Below are 25,078 nucleotides of genomic sequence, written 5' to 3'. Positions count from 1 at the left end.
AGGCTGCATCAGTCAATTGCTATTTTGCACAGCATGTAACCTCAGTTCGGACCCAGCTATATGTAAATCAGTCTTGACCCTGTTCCAATGGGAGCAATCTACCCTGAACTACCAAGCCAGGTCCCCTTTGAACTGGAACACAAGCAACCCAGGACTGGTTTTGCCCTTGTGATGGGCTCATCAGCCAGGTAGAGCTTGGTTCCAAGGACACCATGTGCACAGGACCCAAATGTGGGTATATCTGTCCCAATTATGGGCACATAGTAAAGTACACAAAATTAATTGATGGAATGCCTGAATTAATCTCATCCACTGGAACACAAACAACCCAGGTCCTGTTACCTCAGGGTAAACAAAGGTAGTCATCCCAATCACACTTTAAACTTATTGACTTTTATGGCAGTTGAAATCCGAAATTGTCCAGCAGTGCACAGGTGAAGGCTTTTTCCAAGGTTGTGCCTTTGAATTCATATAGCTGCTGAAAAAGTTTGAAAGGAAGCTTTTGGTTTTGGCAGGAAAAATAAAAATTTTCAGCCGCTGAAGTGCTCTCGAGCAGATATTTTTTGTGCCAGCTATTCGTGTTCAGTTTGTTCTGATTGTTCCCATGCCTTTACCCCAAAAAATTCTCTCATACGATGTGCCATAATATAATCTCAGGCATTTCATGTAACAACCGTAATGTGAAATGCTAGAAATTATGCAAGGTTACTGTGGTGTAAAGGAAACGTCTCTCAGGCCTACTATTCACCTTCTGACCATGCAACATTTTGTTTAGCTCTTGATTTGTGTCTAGATTATTTTCTGCCTTATTCGTGCACTGGGCCAAATTGGATTTTACCACTGTTGCATAATCCTCTATGCCCTGTTTGATTTTTGGTTTTATTCCTCCCATCTCACACAAGTCTCAAGTTACCTCTAACAGAGTGCCCATATAGAGGATCAAAGAAACTAAAACCTCAGCAGGTCTTGAAAGTAGATAAAAAGTATATACAACAAAAGAACAGCCTTCTTCCTGAAGGGCTCTTCTAACACCATAATCTCAACTTTTAAGGCAGTGTTTAATTTCACTACAAATTTAATTTCAGGTAATAATTTATGGAAAACCTCAAAGTTACCCAAAACTCATCACAAATGCACTTTGATATGAAGTTTGTCCCCCTAACTGAGACAACTTTCTTGAGCATTCCTGAGGTAAACATACCCAGGAGAGTCCTGGCCACTATGTGCTTAGTCATCAACCTCAAAGGCACCAAGGTGAACCTTCTTCCTGAAAATATCAAAGGTTCTAACATCTTGATAATGACATTGCCTTCAAATGAGGGGCGAATTGTGCTGTCCTCCCAAATTTTCCACTGTTTTGTCAGGCCATGGAATTTACTTACTTTGACTTCCACTCAGGGCCAATAAAAGTGATTCACTACTCTGTCAAAAGTATTGCCTTCTGAAGGTGCTCTGTTGATCTTTTCTTTGTCCTTTATCATTTTCCTGTGCTTCACCTTGGCTCTCTGGACTTCAAGAATGGGACTTTTTCTCTGTGCTTTGCAGATATCAGCAAAGTTGGGTCCCACTGTAGCATGTAATTCAGCAAGCAATGGAAGCTACCCCAGGGTATCGTCCTTTTACAGTGCCATCCCTATCTGTCTGAGTCAGACTCCTGCAAGTCTGTATGAATTTCAGAGGCTGGTTCTCACTGCATCTTGCATCATGTGGTGTTCTTGGAGAGGTCTTTGTTCCCTCGATTGTGGGACACTCTTCTATTTTTCCTGATTCAAGGTCCCCTCATGCTCCTGAAATGCTGGTATTGACATTGTGACTACCGAAGCTGTTGTTTGGGGCAATCCCATATCACCGCCTGACAGGAGACGCCTGCAGCAACAAGGGGCTGACTTTATCCAGTGCTATATAGCGTGACCCTGACAAAATAGTGTAGGAACAACAGCTGTTGTTTGGGAACTTCCTGCCCCATTTCACTGCGCACCACGAAGCATCTGCAGCACCGGGGGTGAACTTCATCTAGAGCTATGTAGCGTTGCCCTTACCTACAGTGCAGGAACAAAAGCTGTTGTTTGGGGACTCCGAGTCCCACATCACTGCATGCCAGGAAGCATCTGCAGCACAAGGGGGTGGACTTTGTCCAGCGCTATATTGTGTGGTCCGTTACCTACAGCACGGGAACCAAAGCTGTTGTTTGGGGACTACCATTCCCTCATCATCACATGCCAGGAGGCATCTGCAGTATCAATGGATGGACTTCATCCAGCGCTATATATTGCGGCCTGACACCTGCAGTGTGGGTACCGAAGCTGTTGTTTGGGGACTTCTACTCCCACATCACTGTGTACTAGTAGGTGTCTGCAGCACCAAGGGGTGGAATTAATCAAGTGTTATATAGTGCGGGCCCGACACCCGCAGTGAGGGACATGCCTGGGTGTGTTTCATCTGCTCCTGTCTGGGGTTGGCTGAGGCTAGACTGGGGCACCACTCTCACGAGGGCCTTCACTATGCTCACAATCCCTCTATCATCACAGGTGAGAGTCTTCTTCAGTTTTCTGAACTATCATGGGCAAGTGCAAAGTGACTGGATGCTCTACACTTCCTCACAGACCTTCAGGTATTGACACCATGCTAGAGAGAGCCATAGGGGTCATCACCAATGAAATAACACTAACTGAGCATTTATTATCTATGGGGCAAGGAAGCGGATTTGGGGAGAGAGTCTGCAGAAATGAAACACCTGCAGGAGTACCCCAAAGCGGAGTGGTGTAATCAGCAGCAAGAGTAGAAGGGGGCTAGTTACTAGGCCTGGGAGAAGTGTAGGGAGTTGCGCTATGTGAACTCCGCAAAGTGGGGAAAAAACTCTGCACTATGCGGAGTCCCGCGAGCTGGTTGAGGTCTCTGTTGTGCCCGTTTGCAAGAAAAGTACATGCTTGCATTCAAAATCACGTGTGAAAGGCACCACGCGGTTTGCATGGACGCGGCCATCTTGTTTTTCACTCTGTTTATGCTGCTGGGCCTGTTTATTCATCTCACCTCAATCTTTGCAATTCTCCACCCCTACACTTAATCTACTGCTAATTTTACTTATTGTACTAGTGTGTCTTTTTGTGGCTGATTATTTCTACATTGATTTAATTTTTTGTGTGTTTTTTATGACTTTTAGTATTTTTGTTTATTTTGCCGTATTTCTTTAATCCTTCCTTACCCTCCTGTTTCTTTTCTTCTTCACCCTACACCATCCAGCACCATGGCAGAGCAGGGTAACAGCAGCCACCTACCTTATGGGCTGTGGCGCCTTCAAGGGGTGCAGCCTCAGCTGACCTTTATTGAGGAAGTGGTGGCAGCGCTGTTTTTTTATGTGCAGCACCACCTCCCCTCCATGCTGGTACACAGGGAGGGTGGATGTGACACAGAGAGGCATCTGCAAAGTGAATGGTCTTCCTGGGCTGAGAGAGGGAGAGGTGGGGCACACATGCAATTGTAAAAACTGTGCCCTGGCCTCACACACAGGTGCTCATTTACCCCCACTGATGTCAGGAGCCTGGGCCGGAGGAGAGAGGGGATACTCCAGAACCGGTTAGGACTGGTTGTATCCCCTTCTCCCACCTTTGGTGGGGACTGTGCAAAATAAGTATAAGTACAGTGGGTTTCCCCCACATTTAGAGACATTAATGTACTACTGAACTGGAATGCTGCTGGAGGGACTCACCAGGAACCGCCTTGGACTGCTGCTGTTGTGTTGACTGGTGACCTGCTCGGTCACTAGGAGGAACTGCCAATGACTGCAACTCTAATGATGTGATATGCAATACAATCTAATTTCATATAACTTGTTGTGTTTTGTTTGTGGTGTATTTATTGTGTCATGTGTGTTGTGTGTGTTGTGCAGTCACTTTACACAGTGCCTCCGGGTCTTAGGCGTGACTGGTTATGCCAGGATACCAAAGGGGTGAGCAGGGGTTATCCTGGGTGTTTAACCTCCTCACCTTGACTAGAGTGGCTGGGTTCTGTCTGGCTTGGGTGCATACCCTAGCCAACTAGAAGCAACATTTCTACACCTATTTCGCTTACAAAAACTGAGTACACACAGACAACATCTTCTTCGATAGGAGTTAATTACTAACTAAACAAGTTAACTTCAAAGCAAAGTCCTTTTCTTACCTGAATAGATGAAGTGAAGGAGTCTTATTAGTGCAGTTTTTCCTAAAGTGGCCTCTTAAGGTGGTGGTTGGGGAGATTGTAGCAGGCTAGTGCACTGAGAAGACAGAAGGTGCTTCTCCAACCTTTGTGAACTCCAACTGCAGGATTATTTTGAGGGCTATCCATCACTGCCAACTAGATTGAAAGAAAACAGTGAGCTTGTGGACCATATGCCATAACTTGAGGAAGACTGAGACCAGACTACCACAATGACAGCATTAAACACACAACAAAGTAGACCATATGATAATAAAATATTGCAATATCAATTTCTTCTGATCAGTGGTGGGGAGCTGTTAGAAATGGGGTCTTTGGTTGGCACTCAGGTTACCCCCGTCCAAGCAAGGACCCTCACTGTAGTGAGGGCAAAGGAGAAACATACCTGGTTAACCTGCGCTCACCCCCTTGGTAGCTTGGCACGAACAGAAAGGCTTAAATCAGAAGAAATGTTTAAAGTATTTGTACCAACACAAACAGTAATACAGTGAAAACACTACAAAATGGACACCACACCAGCAAAATAGGTGATATTTATCTAAATCAAACAAGACCAACGCGACAAAAATCCAACATACACAAGTTAAAATATGAATTTTCAAAAGAAGAAAAGTCTTACTCCATAGAAAACAATGGAAACATTGATTTTAGATAAGGTACCTGGTTAGTGTAAAAAATAACAGGAAAAGTCAGCGATGCTTCGATTCCTTACTCGCAAGTGAGGCCGTACGTAATTTCCTTCTCCAGTCGGGTCAGTGATGCGTTGTTTTTCTACTTTGTAAGAGAGCGATGCATCGATTTCCAGGTGGGGCACCTCAGACATGTACAGGGTCAGGATGACTTTGACACCCAGGGAAGATGCATGAGAAATCCGGTCAAACAGTGTTAGAAAACCGTGCTGCATGGGGTTTGCGTCATTACCAGCAGCCACAAGTGGGTGTTGCACGTTGTTTCTCCAACCGTGATGCAGGTGGAGCATCGATTTCAGCTGCATAACCGGCGGCTCATCATTTATCAGCCGCATTGCAGATGGTGCATTGAAAAGTTCCCTGCACAGCATTCTGTGCGTGGATTTCAGCTCTTGTTCTGCCAACTTTACCTTTCAAGGTCCCAGGGACTGGGAAACGCACCACCTGGCAGGGCAGGAGTCTCAGCAGGTGCTGGCAGAGGAAGTCTTTGATGGCCCTGAGACTTCAAAACAGAAGGCAGGATCTGTTCAGGCCCTTGGAGATTCTTCACAAGCAGGAATGCACAGCAAAGTCCAGTCTTTCTCCCCTTTCACAGGCAGAAGCAGCAACTGCAGGATAGCCCAACTAAGCACAGGCATGGGCAGCACTTCTCCTCAGCCCTTCAGCTCTTTTCCTTGGCAGAGGTTCCTCTTGGTTCCAGAAGTTATCTAAATATCTTGGGTTTTGGGTCCCCTATTTATACCCCAAACTTCAAAGGAAAGTCTCTGTTGTTCACAAGATCCTGCTTTTCCCAGGCCAGGCCCCAGACACACACCAGGGGGTTGGAGGTTGCATTGTGTGAGGGGAGAAATGATCATTCCTTCCTCCACTCTAGCTCAGATGGCTCATCAGGATATTCAGGCTACACCCCAGCTCCCTTTGTGTGACTGTCTAGATAAGAGGTGCAAACAGCCCAACTGTCAAACTGACCCAGACAGGGAGTCCACAAACAGACAGAGTCACAGAATTGTTTAAGCAAGAAAATGCTTAATTTCTAAAAGTGGCATTTTCAAACTAACAATCTAAAAACCAACTTCACTAAAATATGTATTTTTAAATTGTGAGTTCAGAGACCCCAAACTCCACATTTCTATCTGCTCTCAAAGAGAATGTGAACTTTAATAATATTTAAAGGAAGCCCCCGTGTTAATTTATGAGAGAGATATGCACAGTGAAAACCAAACTTGGCAGTATTTCACTGTTAGGACATGTAAAACACATCAGTGCATGTCCCACCATTAACATACACTGCACCCTGCCCATGGGGTCCTAGGGCCTACCTTAGAGGTGCCTTTTATCTATTAAAAGGGAAGGTATATGCCTGGCAAGTGGGTACGCTTTCCAGGTTGAAATGGCAGTTGAAAACTGCACACACAGACACTGCAGTGGCAGGTCTGAGCTATGTTTACAGGGCTACTAATGTGGGTGGCACAACCAGTGCTGCAGGCCCACTAGTAGCATTTGATTTACAGGCCCTGGGCACCTCTAGTGCACTTTACTAGGGACTTACTAGTAAATCAGATATGCCAATAATGGAAATGCCAATTACACAGACACCTTACACGGGAGCAATTGCACTTTAGCACTGGTCAGCTGTGTTAAAGTGCCCAGAGTACCACAAACAGCAAAAACAGATTCCAGCACACAGTCAAAACTTGGGAAGTATAGGCAAAAAAGACAAGGAAGACCACGCCAAGGATGTCAGGAGCTATAAAACTAAACTTATGAAATGAAATCATGGAGTCAGGAGAAGTGGGCTCAGACTTGAGTGGTTGGACCAGGTTAAGCATTTACTGAAAACAAACATAAGGCATGAATGATGATGTTGATGGGGCCAGTGTAGAATGTTGCTCAGGTAATATAAGGTAAAAGGTACTTCATTGAGTTGATGTTGCTTTCACCACATACATTCCAGAAAGTGTATGATTAATTTATTATGGTGTAAAATTAGGTCACATCTCAATTAATCACACTGCCCTGGGGGAAGAGGGTTGGTGGCTCAATGAATGGATGGGGAAATAAATTTGGGAAAAAGAGTGACAAAGATAAACACTACACAAAAGAAACCACAACAATATTCTTTGTGTACTGAGCAGCACACCTTAATCGATTTGTTGTGGAAGGAAATGAAGGGATAAGTAAGTATGACACAGTTCAGTAAATGCATTTGAAACAGTGCTTCTGCCTGAGACCCCAAATAGTATATTCTAAGTGTTATGTCTTATAGTTCTGAAATATGGAACATTGTATGCAACCCACCTAGTTGTAAGAATTATGATTGTTAAAAGGAAAATGATACTACATTGCCAGATTGGGTGCTATAGCTCAATTCTTCTCGGAATGTCTATCACTCAAGTGCCTGTCTAAACCTGCCCGGTTTTCTTGTGTGCAGGAAAGGACTAGGAGAAGGCCTGTGTATTGAAATAAACAGTATTATTCAAAAGAAAGCAAGGTAAGCTTCATGAGGAGTCAGGAGTGTACCAAGAAGACTCAAAGGCATAGCAAGTACATAAGAGAAGTTTCACATTTGAGCTAGCAATGCAGCAATCACTTGCTCAGCAGCACCTCTCTCCAGTTCACAGAGCTGAGTGAGTACTAGGCTTCAGAGTCTTTGCCATCATCAAGGGTTCTCTTTGAAGTTGATAAATTTCTCCTTTCTAGCTATTGAGGTACTCCCATCCTCAGTCCTCAGAAAGGAGTAGACCCTGCAGGTAAATTTCACTACTTTTGAAAGGTCAATCACTTTCAGAAAAAAATGATTACCGATCCAGCCCCCAAACAATGCAAATCACTGGAAACAAGTTTACAAATGTTTTGACTCCCTTCCTCACTGACAGTCAGCACATATATCAGTAATCACTCACAAATTCACAATCAATCAATATATCACCACTCATTGGTGCAATAGTTACTTAGTAGTTAAGTCTTAAAATCCAAGCATGGTGGTTGAACAAAATATATCCTATTTTATGGTATCTACACATTGGCATTAGGCATTGACACTGGCAGTCTTTTAATCAATGATCTTCTAGGACAGCCCTGCTAGGTGATGTAAAAAAACTAGGATAGGCAACGGGATGTGAGGGAGGCAGGCATCATCTCCAACATTCTGAATGGTATATGGAGGCTTCTGCACATGGATCCAAATCCAATACAGGCTTATATGTGACTGTAAAATCAATGGTGGGGCAGCATAAATCTGACACAAACATAATGTTGCACAAGCACATATATTTTTTTTGCAAAGAAAGAAAGAGAAAAAAGGCTGAATGAGAAATAATTAAAATGTTCTATGGTGGCAATGGCTTAATCAATCCTGGAAGAAGAGTAATCCCAACAACTCTGGTGGTTCTCTCAGAAGTTGGTCAGCTAACACACTTAATTCTGACCAGTCATCCTCTTCCTCCTCCTGTTCTGTTTTGGGAATGGTGTAATCAGGTGGTATAAAATGCTGGCTGATTTTAATCATGGTCGATCTTTCTACGTGTTGAGGTGAGAGACTGGTCCTTCTCACTGTAACAACTGCCCCAGCTGCACTGAACACACGTTCAGCAGACATGCTGGCTCAGGACAAGCCAGAAACTTTATTGGCAGCCTGCAGAGGTCTGGCCATAGGTGCATCTTTCCATCTGAATACCCTAATGGATTTTGGTCCACAACACCTCTTGTGGGTCAACCAGATTCTCCTGGAAGGTCTTCTGAATGCCCATGGGTGCTGCTACCTGCTCGACTGCTTTTTCCTTCACCCCTGCATTGGACTTAAGACATGCCACTTGAAACCAAGCCAATGCAGCGGTTGGGTCCAATTCTTCTGTTGCTGTTGTCGCTTGTTTTCTTGTAGGTGGGGTTGACGCATGTGAGACAAGACTGCCCTCTCTGGAAGCTGAAAGTGGCATCCCAAAACTCTGTAGTGGGTCCAGCCGTTATTCTTTCAGTTTTCCTGCTTGCTCAACAATCCACTTCTTGTATTGTGAAACATCCCCTCAGAAAAATGAATGATTGCAGAAATAGTTTTGTAGTGTGAATCAGGTAGGGTGGCACAGAGGTACTCTTTGGATGAGATAATGTCATTTTGCAGTCTTGCACTACAAGTCAAGCGATAGCTTAGGCTCCCAACCGAGGCATGCGCTTCTGGGTTTTCATTTGCACCCCGAATGCAAACCTTTCAGACACTTTCTTTAGCTGCTCCTTTAGCAAATGCAATAATGGGATAGGTTGGCCCATTGTACTGTCCTCCTTACTAATTTCCCACGTTAAAATCTTAAAAGGTAGCAGCATCTGTGTGAGGTATTGGACTAGTCCCAATTTTTACACATCCATGGTCATAGCTTTCCCAATTGCATCAGCTCCTCTTTGAATGACATAGTTATTGATCTGGACTGCTCCAACAGACGTTGCAACATATAATAGGTTGAGTTTCAGCATGTTGGCACCTCCTGTATCAGGGCTTCAACTGGTACTCAGTTATCATGCTGAATAATTTGCAACTGTTTCTGGGCTTTGAAAGAATGGCTAGAATGAGTGAAAATGCGTCTACAGGTGGTCATTATGATGCTGACTGTCTTCTTTTTTAAGAAAGCCCTGCACATCGAGGTTGATCAAGTGCACCAAACATAGGACCCTGAAAAAGCTACCGTCTGCCATGGTGATGACTATATTACTGCTAATGTCTGTGGCTACAAATCCAACTCGAAGACCTCTGGGTCGCAACCATTCAGACACTTTGCTATGAAATCCTCCAAGGTGTTTACAGCTGTGTGTGATTTCTCCATGGTGAACATGGCTACTGTTGCATGCCGCCGAACACTCTTAAAAATGTCTTCAGGGCCAATACCTGGTTTTTCTTCTTTTGTAGGGCCACTGACACAGGCGACTTTTGGGAAGTAGGTGGTGGTAGACTCCATGCACATTGTGGTGTGGTCACCATATGCTGTGATGTCTCCATCTGACTCTGAGTCTTCATGTGCAATTGTGAGGTCGCTGAAGCAGCCGATTCTGGTGATGGCACTCTCTTCTTCCTCACCTTCTACTGTGACTTGATCAGTTTTAGCTGAGGTTTCCTGGATCTCCTTCCTTTCACTACCTCTACCACACTGAGACATTTTTTTAAGGTGCTCCTCCCACCGGATTATGTGATGTTTTTTCATATGGGTCGTCTGGCCTCCATTAACATAATGTGAACCTGGCTTACCTCAATGAGCACTCGAGTGGCCAATGGAGCATGTTGCAAAGTTCTCCTCCTGTTTGCTAATCGTAAAAAAATCCCAAACTGGGTAGGAGTACTTTCTGCCAATGCCTGAAGAAGAACTGGTTGAAGGTGAGTATGTTGATTGCGTCTCTGCAGTGTATGCTTCTACTGAGTTATGGTTGGTACAGGTCTCAGCTGGGACCACATAAATATGGGAGCTGGCAGTGCTGCCTGTGCCACATCCCTCGGAGTAGGTTGGATAGTAATGTCGGACTCCTCTGTGCCAGCCTCCCAATGACTGGCTCATTGTCTGCCTCATCATCCTCCCCTTCCATGATCTAAGGCTTTCCGTAACTTTTCTTTTCCCTTGTCTCTCTTGGCATCTCCTGGACTTTGCCTGGGTCCACTCCATGTCCCTATAATTGTCATAAAAAATGATGCTTGGAGAAGATGGTGGAGTAGTACCCTTCCTTTTTCTCGCTAGCGATCTGGGAGCAGTTGATTCTAAATGCAGAGGTTCTCGCTAAGCTCAAACACCTGTTCTACTCCAACTTCAGGAAGATCTGGCTGCGGCTGCTGTCGACTTTGTTCTGTTTCCTAAAATGATTGGGTAATACTTTGTGAAAGAGACAAGTCCATTTCAACATCAGAGCTTGTCAGTGTCACCATGGTTGTAGTAGCTGCCTCTCTGACAGATGTGGTTTTGGCTTGGGTCGGGGTGGTGCTGTTGATGCAGAAGTGCTGCCTCTAGGTTCCTCCCTGGAGGCCAGTGTGTGCAGGCACACATCTCCCAGAAAAGGTTGTGGTTGCCATGCCACTAATGGAAAGTTGCTTCTTGTCACTGGCCAATTTTCTTGGGAGCAATTCTTTTGTGGCCATCTTTAGCTCCAGGTTGACAGTGGCATTAAGATGCACAAGCGAAAAAGTTTGGTGCCTGTGGACTGAAGTAACTATAAGGCCTTCTCTTTGGCAGTACTGCAGGTGTTATGGGGTCTCTTCTTTTGTGCACCTAAAAACAACCAACCAAGAAAAACATAAGTTAGTGAAATATGGCATTTTTGAAGATTGAATTAGTACACAGAAATGCAACTTAGAGTGGTTGGTTACTTACATAATATACCTATTTAATCAAACATTGTAAAAGTAAGCCACACCACAAAAAATGCATTTCAAATCATACAACACAACAGGCAGATCTAGCTCTTTGCTTCATCTCAATCTGTTTGAAAGGAGACACCTGGGGTAGTCAGAGAGAGGCGCATGGGTCAATGGAATAATCCTTTAAATAACCCATGGCGGCAAGGTGACCAGGGAAAATGGAATAATCTTTAATAAAATTAATTATGCTTTTGATTTGTGCGTCGTGACCTGCAGCCAGGGTGTCCTGCAGGAAATGGAATTACCTAAAGAAACTGAATGCTGTAGTGCACCATTGCGTCTTTAGTGGATGGAGGAATGGATCAGATGGATGTGGATGAATGGATCAAGGCAAAATTCAGATTTAAATAAAAATAAAAATAAAGTAATAATAATTTGAAAAAAATAAAACGTAAAAAGAAAAAGAAAAAGAAATTACAAAAATAAAAAATAAAAATAAAAAATTTGAAAAATAAATAAAAAATGGCATGAAAATTTAAAATTACAAATTAAATATTATGAATTAAAATAGAAAAAAAATAAAAAATAAAAATAGAAACCTAAGCAACAAATGATCAATAATTAACAAGGTTTGTATAAAACTCTCCTCCATAGTACGCCACATAGGGCAAAGTGCCTGAATTCCGCAAATGCTGCCGGCAGAGTTCTACGCCCAGGCCTACTAATTACCTCTGTCAAGTAATTGTACAGAATAGTGCTACAATTCCTCTTATAAGCACCATCAGTGCTAACTCATTCACTAAATCAGCTGCTAAACATAAGAAGGTTAGCAAATGTGTTACACAGGCAAAGGCCCCACCGAGCCAAATATCCACTGGCAATGGAATTGGTCTAATGCTTGCAGGGCTTACAAGTGTTGAGAAGGTATATAATACAACTTCTGAAATATTAGAGGAACAACTGAGCCCTATAAAGGAACAATTTACTGCCCTGGAAGCTCATCTAGCAAACATCTTTGTTGGCAACCAGATTAACCCCATTGAGGGCCTTGTTGAGCCCGCTGGGTGCCTTAGGTTCTTGGAGATCACACCGGAAGGAAAATCCACTCTGGCTGCAACTACATTTGGGAAGAGGGGCACCTCACTGTTTGTCTTACGGGATAAATCTACTCATGATACTGCTGGTACCTCCTCCACAAAACATGATGCAGGGGCCCCAAGGGCCTCTGGCATTGGGCCATAGAACAATTCTTCACTGATCCCAGCTGGTGGGCAGGGCCCTATGACTTTGGCAAGGGATAAACATAGATTCTTGGATTATAATCGTTGTACCATGACATTAACACTTACGCCTGGAGGCATGCCCGTATGTAGTAACATTGGCTGGAGTGTCAGCTTTAAAGAATAATCAAACAGAGTCTTGAGAATAGGCCAGCCATATGGCCATTCACTAGCTTGTCACACACAGTAACTTTAATGCTGCTGAGAGAAGTGAGATTCTAATGGTGAGGAGAGTCGGATGGATTGGCCCTTCAACAAAAACACTGCTGGAGACTGCAATGTAGTTAACTTTAGACACCCACGTAGTGTTTGGAAACTATTAGATCCAATCTCAGTAAGGTCTTTATTTGAAACCAGCATTGTTACCTTACTTCCATAGTATTATCAAGCAGGTATTGGGCACATCGTCATAGACCCGTCAGCCCCATTGAATGCAGAGTTTTATAAGTAATATTCGGTACTCAGTTTTATCAGATCTCAATAAGAATGACTGAAGTACCCAGGATGACGGTCGAGCAAGTTTTACCAACTGGGGACATGCTTGCATCTAAATTTTCAGTTGCAGCCTTACCACCTTTGTGCCTGGGGAACATTGCGCCTTTTAACCCCGCAGAACTGGCTGAGCCAGAATACTTAATTTGCAACGTTACTAACTCTATGTTCAGGGCACATTTTGTCAACTGACCCTTTAACTGTACTTTCCTCCCCTGTTACAGGTTCACCTCCTCAAACCCCACATGCAAAACGACCCTTCTTGAGAATATTAAGCAGGAACATTGCAGGCCTCGGCTCTAAGATTTCCCTTCCAGGGGGCAATCATTTATGGAACCATATGACAATATGCTAATGCAGGAAATGTTGGACGTTAATCCCTGTGTATTCAAAGGATTACTGTGTTTCAGTTTACCGGCCACTCCATTTCATTCTGGCCGAGCATCAGGGGGACTAACAATTTTGATTAACCTACTACTCAGCGACCACCAGAAGATTTAAATAACCCTGAAAGTGACTTGCAAGCAGTCTTTTTTAAAGGGGGTTTTAACCCTATACCTCATTCATTTCTATAATTAATGCTTTTGTTAATGGACCTAACTAGCGATTCCCTGGTGTATTTAAATATATTGACTCTAGTGTGGAGAGAAAAATCAAGCTAGGGGCAGCAAACATATTTATGCTTGGCAGGGGACTTTAAAGCTAGATTGCCTAACCCAAGCTGTTGAAAAGAGTCAGATGCAGCTGGGGGCTCTGACCAGGGAGGCAAGGTATCGGAGGTTCGGCTTGCCTTTCATGACCTGATAAATGTGTTAGAGGTAGTTGACACTATCAGTGCAGGGCTTCCCACATACAGGGATAGAAACATTTCTTTTTTCATTGACTATATCTTTGTATCTTGCAACCTAATTAACCTCCTGTTATAGGGTCCTATTATTACCACAAACTTTGGTGATCATAACCCTATTGAGACTGCTCTGAATGTACCATCTAGGGAGTCATTCATAGTAGAAGCATGTCTCAGGCATCTAGCACCATCTACAGAGAACTTTATGCTGTACTAGAAACCCTCACCCCCCCCCCAATCTTATAACGACACAGGAAGTCAGCCAACTGACCCTTGGAGTCTACTGTTTTGTCCTGGATACAATTAGGTTTAGGCACAACACTTAACTCCTCCTCACAGGTTTCAGAGGGCAGGGTCAGCCCTCTTCTGTTCTTCCACAGGGTCAAAAAGTGTCCTGATAAATGGTGGATTATGTGCCACTTTTGTGGGTTTTATTAGCTAGTGGGTGGGACTGACTCTGTGACACTCTTTAACCAATTAGGAAAATGTTCCCGGGGCATCCCCACAAACTTAAGCAGCCCATTCTGTTTGCATTATTGCACACTGCACCACATTACACAGTTCTCAGGGAAATCAAGATGGCACAGGCCTTCTGCTCCTGAAGGGAGTCTATGGGCCACCCAGGAGTGTGTTTATGGAAATGAGCAGTCCTTTTCTCCTTAGCTACCCCACACTGGTTCTAGGGCTAGTTCCTCCTCCCACTGGGCTAGTGCTCTATAAGCTACAGAGGTCTAAGCTTCCCTTCTTCAGGTTTCCCCTTAAATGTGACTGTAAATAGACAGGGCTCACCATAATCCCCTTGAGGTAAATTAAATCCTGAACCCTCCCAGTGTTTTTCCTGGGCTGACAGTTGTCACATATCTCACCCACAGTCCATCTTGTTACCAGGGCTAAGCCATTGTCTCTGCCCTGGGAACCATTTTTATACCTCAAAAGGTTAAGCGTGGGCACGTAGTTGCATGCTGATGCAAAATAGCCTCCAGGAGCTTCAGGCAGGGAAAAGGTCACTTTCTAAAACTTACTATTCCTAATTATTTGTAGAAAATCCAAATTCAGCATTGAATTTAACTTTTAATAAACATTAAAAGTAGTGGTTGAACCATTTCTCTATCTTGTTCCAAACCTGAGATAATAAAGTAATATATTGATCACTAATCTAATGTTCCTCATAGGGCAGCCAGAACCTTCACAATGAATTAGCTTTTGGTGCCTTGTCACTGTAGTGACAAGGTAACATTAAATTTCTACTTGTCCTACTTTCAAGTATTAGGCACTCTACCTTGTGGGCTACAAGGCCTACTTAGGATAATTAACACATTTTCGGTCACAAGGGTTATTTTGACAGGTCTGGCTACAGACTAAACTGTAGCATTCAGTCTTCATTGATAAGCATGAAGCTATGTTTTCCTTGTCATGCTAGTTGATGGCACAACAAATTTTGAATTCGACGGGTGCATATTTAACTTAACATCAAACACACAAAAGGTTATGGGAGGAATTGTTCTTTGACCACCATGCCATCTTGGCTTCAACCCAACCATATTCAAATCAGTCTTGGCACGAGCTCCAATAGGAACTGTCCAGCCCACTGACAGTCCAGATCCTCCATGAAACAGAACATAAACAAGCCTGACCTGGGCCCCCTGTTCACTGTGCTACTGGAACTAAGCTACACCTCACTGAAGAGCCACAGTCAGAGCGAAACTGATCTTGTTTTGCCATTGTTAGACAAATTGCAAGCATTTATACAACAGCCTTTTGTGTGTCCGATGTAATGCCTAAGTACTGTAATGCCTAAGTAGCCAGTAGTGCCCAGATATGGCTTCCTTGCTTATTGTATCACTGGAACTAAGCTACACCCAACTGAAGAGTCCCAATCTGTCCAAAAACGGTCTTGGGTTGGTTGTTTCTTCGGCACAAACTTCATTAGGGCATCTATATCAATGTTATCCCCTGTGAACCCAGACCTCTAAAAGGCCAAGTTTGCATAAGGGGCACACTTTCACAAAATAGTTACTGTTAGATCTGACAGCCTTAGGGTAGTCTTCCCCTAATTTTTTGCCTGCCTCCCTCCATTTTTCTGAATTAATTTCTGCTGGTTTTAGGACTTTGCATACTTTACTACTGCTGACCAGTACTAAAGTGCTGCGTGATCTTTCCCCTTAACATGCTATTATTGGTTCCTACCCAATTGGCATATTCAGTGTATGTATAAGACCCTAGTAAAATGTACTACCTGTGCCCAGGGCCTGTGAATTAAATGCTACTAGTGGGCCTGCAGCACTGATTCTGCCACATATCTAAGTAGCCCCTCAACCATGTCTCAGGCCATTGTAGGATCTGTGTGTTTAGCTTCACTGCCACTTTGACTTGGCATTTAAAACCCCTTGCCAAGCCCTAGACTCCCCATTTTATTACATACAAATCTCCACTAAGATTGGCCCTATGTGACCCACAGGACAGGGTGCAGTGCATTTAAACAGCAGGACTTGTATTTTTACGTTTTACAAGTCCTGGTAGTGGAAAACCTCCACAGTAATTTTTCATTATTGGGAGGCCTGCTCCTCTCACAGGTATGCATTGGGAATTCCTTAATATACCTTTAAGCTGTAATTCCTGATCAGAAAGGAGTAACTGCATCCTGTTTCATATCTTTGGTATGATAATGATACATCCTCTATACTGGTCAAGTCGAATTCAACATTACTATTTTAGAAATGTCACTTTTAGAAAGTAGGCATTTCTCTGTTCTTACTGCTCAGTGTGCCTTACAGCCTATCTCCAATACATGCCGGGTCTGTGCTGAGTGACAGCTACATTTGTGCATTTCATCCAGACAGCCACAAACAAAGGGCACTCAACTGCATCTGCATTTATCTGCATACTGATTGGTCTACCTGCTCATAGAGGATGGGAGGGGTCCACACTTACACTTCAAAGGGTAGTGGCCAGACCCCACAAAAACGACTGACAACCCCCAACAAATAGCGTGGTAGACAGTACTGGACTGAAAGGGAACTGGTGCACTTCATAGCCATTCTTTGAAGTCTCCCCCCACCTCAGAGGCACTTTTGGGTATAAGTACTGGGTCTCTGACCTCTCAAATCAGACACTTCTGAACCTGGAACTGAACCTCTGACAGAGAAACTGCTGTGCTTTTCAAAGGACTCAAATGGACTGCTTTTTTGGGTTCAACAGGTTGAACATTGACTGTTAATGACAATATTTATTATCAGAGGCTACTATTGTTAGCTGTATATGAACTAACCGGTTACACAGAGCCACTGTTGACGGGAATAAAAAACACATTTGACAACTGAGAAAATTACTGTATTATCTAAGGACTGACTTCAAACTTCTATATTCTATTTCTGGTTCTAAATACTTGTGTTATGAGTGCTGTGGTCTCAGCTGCCTATGCTTTTTTGGAAGGACTGCTTTTCTAGTAGTTGCCCTGCTGCCTGCTGCTCTCTGACCCTGCTGGAAGGCTCTGCCTTCCCTCCGGAGTGATCTCCAAGGGCTTATTGGCTTGCCCTTAGTTCTTTTGCAGTCTCAGGGGACATCAAAGACTATGTACAACTCTCCTGGTGCTGCTAAACTTTGTTTTCTGGGGGTTTCACCCTTGACTGAGATGCCCCTCTCAAAGCTCTGAGCCTCAGAGGTGGGTTCTGTCGCTGATTTCTGCAAAAGCCAACACATCACTTCCAGTGCAGGAGAAACATTGGTGCATCAATCTCTGACAGTGTCTCATCGGCTGTCTGATGGCGGTGGATCCACAGCTCACTGCCAACACTCTGTGCGGCCCAACAATTATGTATCGCATCCACCTTAAAGGAGTCCAATGATGACGCAGTAACCCGACTGCCTGCCATTGATGCTATTCTCAATCAAAGGCACTGTTTCAATGGACCTTGCATGGTTTTGAAGCCAGCCAACACACCATCACGGTCAACCTGAATTTTTATATTTGCACCGGTTCCTTGCGACTTCAAGTAACCTTTTGTCCACTAGTGACTTCTATGCACAATTTTTAATGTAATCTTTATAAATTCATATCCGGACTTCTACTGGTTGGATTTGTGTTGTTTTTATCTTGTTTTACTGTGTTACTGTATGAGTTATTGCACAAACACTTCATACATTGCCTTCTAAGTTAAGCCTATCTGCTCTGTGTCAAACTACCAGAGGCTGAGCACAGGGTAATTTAGGTTGCGTTTAAATTCCCTGACTAGAATTGTGGTCCCTACTTGGACAGGGTGTATACCTCTGCCAACTAGGGACCCAATTTCTAACACTTCCTGAAGTGATTACTTGAATATATCTAATAAGGCAGAAGTGGACAAAGAAATAAGTGTTCCATGCCACAATTAGAAAGCTGGTGAAACCCCTTGACTATACTGCTTTTTAAATATATGAATTGAATAAAGAAAACTTAAAGAATCCAGCTACATGTGTCATTGTGTGAAAATAAGATGTGACAGTTTTCTTGAGTGCCTCCTGACTGAATTTCATTGTATTTTCAGCTTTCGCAGTGGCAAAGTTTAGCAGCTGGTGCTGTTCAGGTTGTGCACCAACTCATTGATCTCATAACTAAGCTTCCTCTCCTCTAGAGCCAGGTAGCATATTTCAGATAAAGTTCTCCGACAACTGTCTTGTCTTCAAACTTCAGCTTACTAACTGCCAGTACAGCTTAGGTCAAGATTTGAGAGAACACGTTGCTAGCCTTCCTAGCTAGAACATGTGAAGAGGCTTCCTGTGACAGGTCTTCTCCTGATATGCCCCACCTTCTCTCGTACATCTTGCTTTTCTTCCCAATTTTCCTTGAAAGTGATCTGTCAAACCTCCTCCTGAGTACTCCACCGCATACTACTGTTAGCCTTTTGTAATTTCTGGCTCATTTCTTAACCCTCTCCTTGCACAGCAATTTAATCTAGACAAATGTGAGTCTAGCTAAGTTAGAAATAGCCTGGCTCTTTTTTAGAACTTTCATCTTGCATAGGGAGTTAATCTAGACCTTTCATGCCTGTTATGCCTGCCATTGTAGATAGAGTAAACTCTGTGTTCAACTCAAGATAAAAAATACAATACAAAATAACATTGATCAAAAAGACAGAATGATCCTACCAAAAATTAACAATATAATGTTGCCAAATCAACACACATTTTGCACCAACATCTGTAGAGGAATTTTTACTATTAACAGCGGCAGCCTGTACCCTTTTAAAGTGGGGGACGAGAGAAGTGCCTCACCACGTCAGAAAAAAAAACACTCCTTCCCTCAAAAACCCTAAAGTAAACCACACCTCCCACCAAAAACTGACAGTACACTAACTAAAACACAAACACCACACTTACATGCACTACACATTTACATACATTACACACATGCATCACGCATTAAAAAAAAGGTACTTACTCACGGGCTGCACGTCCTGCTCCTGTGCGTCTGCTCTCCGATAGAGGAAGAGCTCCCCTAACCAATCCACATGCTGCTCTCATGCTGTTAACCAGCATGAATGGAGCTCCTGGATTGGATATAGCATCCTGGCTGGACGCTCCTTCAGGCCCTGGAGGCCTGAGCCTGGTCTCCCCCTATCTGTCTTAAGACAGCTGGGTGGAGAGCTTCAAAGTGCGCATGTCACTTTGGCCGGCTCAAAGCAGCCGGCCAAAGTAACATGCGCACTTTGGAGCATCCAGTCCAGGCATTGTTCCAGCTCTCTGCTGCCGGAAGGAGAGGCAGTCCTCTGCTACCTCTGCTTCCGGCAACAGAGGGCGCACCCAGCATGTCTCCGGGCTGGTGCGCGCTGCGTAGGAAGAAATAAAATGGCTATGAAATTAATCAGCTCGCAGCAGGTGTGGGGGGTAGCGCTCCCCCACCCTCGAAGGGAAACCACCATTGAGTTACTATTAATCATGAAGGTTTAACTGCCGTGGAGCCATTAAACACAGGTTTGAAAGGATCTTAGACGGAACAATACAGCGGTCTCGAGTTATGTAATGTAATAAGGCTAGACATATATTTTCATTGTATTTTTGGAGTAAAAGGAGAAATTGTTGCAATTCGAGGAAATGACATGGAAAGAGATGAATAAATCTACACTCTGAAGTTTAAGAGTTTGCATCTACTCCTGCAGTTCAAACTAATTTTAGAGCTAATGCCGGAAACCTGTGCCAGTCACATGTACTCATGAAAATTGCGTGAGGTCCTATGTTTCACTTCGCAGTTGGTTTTTCCCAATGCATAATTGTAAGCATTGTCCAGTTTTGTAGTGGGAAATGCCACTGAATCTGTGAAATAGTACAATTTTATCCATATTTATTTCTCCACTGGAAAGTTATCTTCCCTTTGCAAAAACCAAATCTTTACCCTACACCCCACCATATAAATTATCTACTCCTCACTGAACGGGTACAAATCTCGGCTATTTCTGGAAGAAAAAGGGGATGAAGAGGAGTTTTTCCGTATTTGCTAGTGTTCACCTACTTAAAAGGCAAACCACATCTTTAAACACCCAATCACCACCCCTTGCGTTGGATTTATTACAACATTGTGAGATAATATAACGCAGGACTAAAACATTTCTGACTGTAGAGTTTACGTTTGTGAATTCCTAGCATGCAGAAACCAATCTATTGTCTGTGTGAGTAGAACATACATCATAAAACGAATCTGTGAATCGGTCCACAGTTTTTATACCTTTCCTGCGAGACTATTATGAAATTGATAAGTGACTGGCAATATAAGGAAAATGAACCAGGGAAAAGGTGATGCTCTCTTCCAATTTAAAAGATGACCTATGATCTATTCAGTGGAATTTAAGGGTCTCACATTTAAAGATACAGAGTCTGGCAATTCCTTGTATGAGCTGTAGCTTATTTATGACTTTCAGAGATGTTATGATATTACCCGCATTTGTGCTGTAAAAGTTCAATCTAGTCTTTGTGTATTTCTACAGTGACATCAGTGAAGATGAAGAAAACTTTGTTGTAGAGCTATGGAAAAAATGCTGGATATGGGACAAGCTCTTAGGCAGCATATGTATTCCCCTAAACACTGTGAAACATGCAGAAGAGGTAAAGATAAAGTATTTGTGCTCATCTTAAATGTATTAATATATGCTGTGCCAGCATTGTTGGAGTAGACCGTAACTTGTAAATGTCTATCATTTTGTATAAGACTTCCCTAGATAATTTTGTAGAGGGAGGTTTGGATTTATATGGCTTGGAGAGGAACGCTTGCTTAGGAAAACTTTAAATAGAAATAGTTCACGAAAAACAAAAATCGTGATGCATTTGCAGCCGATCTCTGATGAGTGATCGTTGAATACAAAAAAGAAAAAAAAAGTTCTGCTCTTTTGGCAGGTCCATGATAACCTGTATAATTTAATCCATTGTTCGTGTACTGCTGCTTACTGCCTATTTACTTTGCAAACTAGCTTGCATTGTACAAACTTGTAAATCAAACCAATGTTTTATATTTACTATTCCACCTTCGGCCCACATTGTACAGCCTTGCTTCTTAGTAACACACCTACGTCAGTGGAACATGGCATGCAGGATAAAATTATCCAGAGCTCTAAATCTCATGCACAAATATTACTTTTATATAGTTATACCTGTTCTCTTTACTGTGAACTAGTATTACAAATGTGTATATGTGTTTGAGCTACCCTTATTTCATCTAAATATATATAATGTTATTAAAATGATGATATTAACTAGGCTGAGCAATGTGGTGAACACTAAGGCTGTCATTATGAACATAGGCGATCCGCACCGCCATGCCGGTGGTGGCGGTAATTACAACCACCGGCAAGGCAGTCCGAACCACCATAATATGTTCATGGCGGGACTGCCACAGGTGGAACTTCATCACCGCCAGGCTACTGCCGCCAGGCAGCCTGATGATGGTGGAGTTCCTTATCCGACAGGGCAGCGCTGCAAGCAGTGCTGCCTGCCGGATAAAGAACCTGTGTCCATCAGCCTTTCCCTGGTGGTTTCCTCTGTCAGGAAAAGGGTGGTGGAATGGGGGGCCCCCCTGGGGGCCACTGCATTGCCCATGCACCTGGCATGGGCAGTGCAGGGCCCCAGTGCACAGCCCCATTGCGTATGTCACTGCCTGAGTTATGGGCAGTGATATGCGCGATGGGTGCTGCTGCACCTGCCGCAGTGCTACATTGATGACGGCTCCATGTAGAGCTGTGGGCAATGTCTAAGCCTAGCATTCCGCTGGACCGGCTGGCGGAAACACTGCTTCCGCCCGCTGGCCCGGCGGAATGTTGATTATTCGGCCGGCGAGGTCTTCAACAGGCTGGCGGTCTGTGTTTGGACCTCCAGCCTGAACACAGCGGGAAATCCTACCGTGTTCATAATGAGGGCCTAACTTTGAAAAATCTGAGACCGTTTCCCACTATATTGGTAACCACGCAAGTAGGCCTGCAAAATCAAGTGGCCATTTGCTGTTTTCACTTTTAGCTGTTGTGCGCTGAGCCTTCTTCTGGTCTGGCGTTAGCCAAGACCTTTCGATTTTTCTAAAATATGTATAATATACTTACAGATAGGGGACTTTCAGCCACCTCTCTTCATCCATTGGTTTCTTGTTGTATCATTTACATTTTGCTTTCACCCACTACAGCATATATCCTGGGGCAGTGGGTCAGCCTACTTAAGCCACTGGTTAACTTTACTTTAACACATCTGCACACAAGCTAGTTCCCTGCAGTGCAGGGTTTTTTGTTTTTTTCTTTATAATTACTTTGGAGTAACCTTTGTGTTTAGAGCCTAGTATGATAGCAGGATGCTTCTGATGAACATTCCATCTTTGTCAGATCCCGTCTCCTGCCAAAGCTGTTGTAAATTCATTTTGGACTGTTTTATTATTCTCAGATGTGAAGCACAGGTATCTGCATACCCTGCAGTGCAAGGGCGCTCCTGGCCTGGTTACTTACCTTGGACCCATTTAGCCCAAGGTCGATGAATATGTGTGATATATGAGAGATTCAAGGGCCTCTCATCACATTCTGCAGTGGGTCCAATCATTTTGCTTTCTGCCTGTGGTTTTTCTGACTGCCCCTGTTTTACTCCATACATGATTGTGTCCATTTGAAACTGTCTGTATTAAGTTATCCTCTTTTTACTTTGTCTCTGTCTTTCTTCCTTTCTTTTCTTTCTTTCTCTTTTATTAGTTCTTTCCTTTTTTGACTTTTTTAGTTTGTGCCTTCTTTCTTGCATGCCTTTATTCTTTCCTGTTCTCTTTATTTCTTTCCTTCCTTGTTTCCTTGTTTCCTTCTCTCCTTTCTATTTTCTTTCACCCATTCCTTTGTTCTTGGTTTCTTTCTTTCTTTCATTCTTTCTTTTTTCGTTCCTTCCTTTCTTACTTCTTTTCTTTCCTTCTTTCTTTATTTGTTTGTTTCTTTCTTTCTTGCCTTATTTCTTGTTTGCTGTCTGATCGACCGATTAGGTCTGTGTTACCCAAGATCTTTTGACTTTACTAAAATTATGTTTTGTAACATAGCTGCTTAGTGTTTTCAGCCACTCTTTATCCATTACTCTGTGGTTGGTGTCACTCACATTTTTCTTCTACCCACTCCAGCATGCATTAAGGAGCAATGTATCAGCCCATTTCAACCATTGGTTGATGCCACAACATGTTATGGCATGACACCCTTTCACAAGTAGTTCCCATCAGTGCCAGGGATTGCTAGGGTAATGTGTTTGTTTTTCAAATCAAAAGTGCTCTTTTGTTATTTGTGAGGGTGAACCACAAAAGTCACTCAATTAACCTATGCTTAACCCTCTGGTAGCTTGGCACAAAGCAGACAGGCCTAACTTAAAGGCAAAGTGTAAAATATTTGTGCAGCACACAAACAGCAATACACTGAAAACACAACACAAGAAAAATTCCAAATCTGTTTAAAAAAATGAGTACATTTTAATAAATAAAATGAAAGCAGAACAATAAAACTCCAATCAGAAGAACTGCGTATATGCAACTTTAATGTTTTATGTAAATATATCACCTAAGAGCACAAAACACCGCTCTCTGTGATCTGGTCATTCTACAGTGGGGGAAAGTAACCAGTTCAGGCTGAGCATATTGGGGCAGCAGCCAGATAGAGGGACCAGGAGATAAATGGGGTTTAGTAGAGTAAGACAAAACATAATGTAACAAGGGAATACAACAGGGTAATATATTGGCATCTTTCTCCTCATCCAACAACTACAACTTGTCTCAGGGAGGTGGGTTTAGGATCTGTTCATTCTAACATATCCATTAGGGAATAAAAAAGTCCTACTGAGGCAAAGCTACCAACTTGTGTAAGACACACCCATATTCAAAATGTACCCCATCATTCACCCATTATCAATAAACCACGCACTATGGGTTTTCATACTTTATGAAGGTGAGAGACCACAGTTTGGGGACCTGGAGAGCCAATAGCTAATCTCCCCACAGCAACACAGATTAAACGTTTCGTGCCCAGGCAAAATTAATCTGCTACCGCTAAGACCTATCATCATTTAGCCTGGCTTGATAGGTCAGTAGTCAGTCTCACTCATAATGGGTATATCATGGGTGTCCCCAGTCATAAGATCCCAGCCAAATAGAAAAGCAAAGGATAGAGTACTTGCAGGGGTCACACTTGTTCAGTTCAATAGGGTGGAGGAAAGGAATAGCCAGAATAAGTGACAGGGTATGGTGGCATAGCATTTCAAAGCAAAGCAGATGACCGTTATCTAACTAAATTAGTTAGCCTTTTCTGATCTTGGGAGTGCAATGAAATAATGAAATAACCACACCCCTTTGATCTCTCAACCTCGTGTTTATTCTAAGAACATTTCAAATGTATCTATATGTTTCCCAATACATTTTTAGTACTACAAGTATCACAGCGCTAGCACAGACAAAGGACAAATAATTTCATTATCAGTCTATGGGATGTATAAAGTGGCCTTTTGAAAGACTGATTGCACCTTATTTACATTCAGAATATATAAAAGTTATTTTAACTCAACTGTAGCGCACCTACGTGACTATGGGCCAGATGTAGGAAAAAAGCAATTTGCGACTTGCAAATTGCGAGTCCCTGCGACTCGCAATTTGCAAGTCGCAAATTGCTATGCAGTACGGTGTCTCAGACACCGACTGCAACTCGCAATGGGGTCGCAATGACCCACCTCATGAATATTCATGAGGTGGGTCGCAAATTGCGGCCCCATTGGGAGTATAGGCACTCGCTAACATGGAGGC

The 25,078-nt window shown here is 43.1% G+C and overlaps 1 protein-coding gene across 1 annotated transcript in view; it reads left to right on the top strand.

Moving 5' to 3' along the window:
- LOC138283197 (protein unc-13 homolog B-like) overlaps positions 1 to 21,052 on the top strand; it is a 215,273-nt gene extending 194,221 nt beyond the window's left edge. The window contains exon 4 of the mRNA XM_069221253.1: positions 20,784 to 21,052. Within this exon, the coding sequence (XP_069077354.1) occupies positions 20,784 to 20,931 (148 nt within the window). The 3' untranslated portion in view covers positions 20,932 to 21,052. The remainder of the gene's footprint in view (positions 1 to 20,783) is intronic.
- The last annotated feature ends 4,026 nt before the right edge of the window (positions 21,053 to 25,078 follow it).

The sequence above is a fragment of the Pleurodeles waltl genome, chromosome 3_1, assembly GCF_031143425.1.
Source record: "Pleurodeles waltl isolate 20211129_DDA chromosome 3_1, aPleWal1.hap1.20221129, whole genome shotgun sequence".
NCBI lineage: Eukaryota > Metazoa > Chordata > Amphibia > Caudata > Salamandridae > Pleurodeles > Pleurodeles waltl.
Note: the sequence above shows the minus strand (reverse complement) of the source record. Positions and strands in the feature narration are given on the sequence as shown.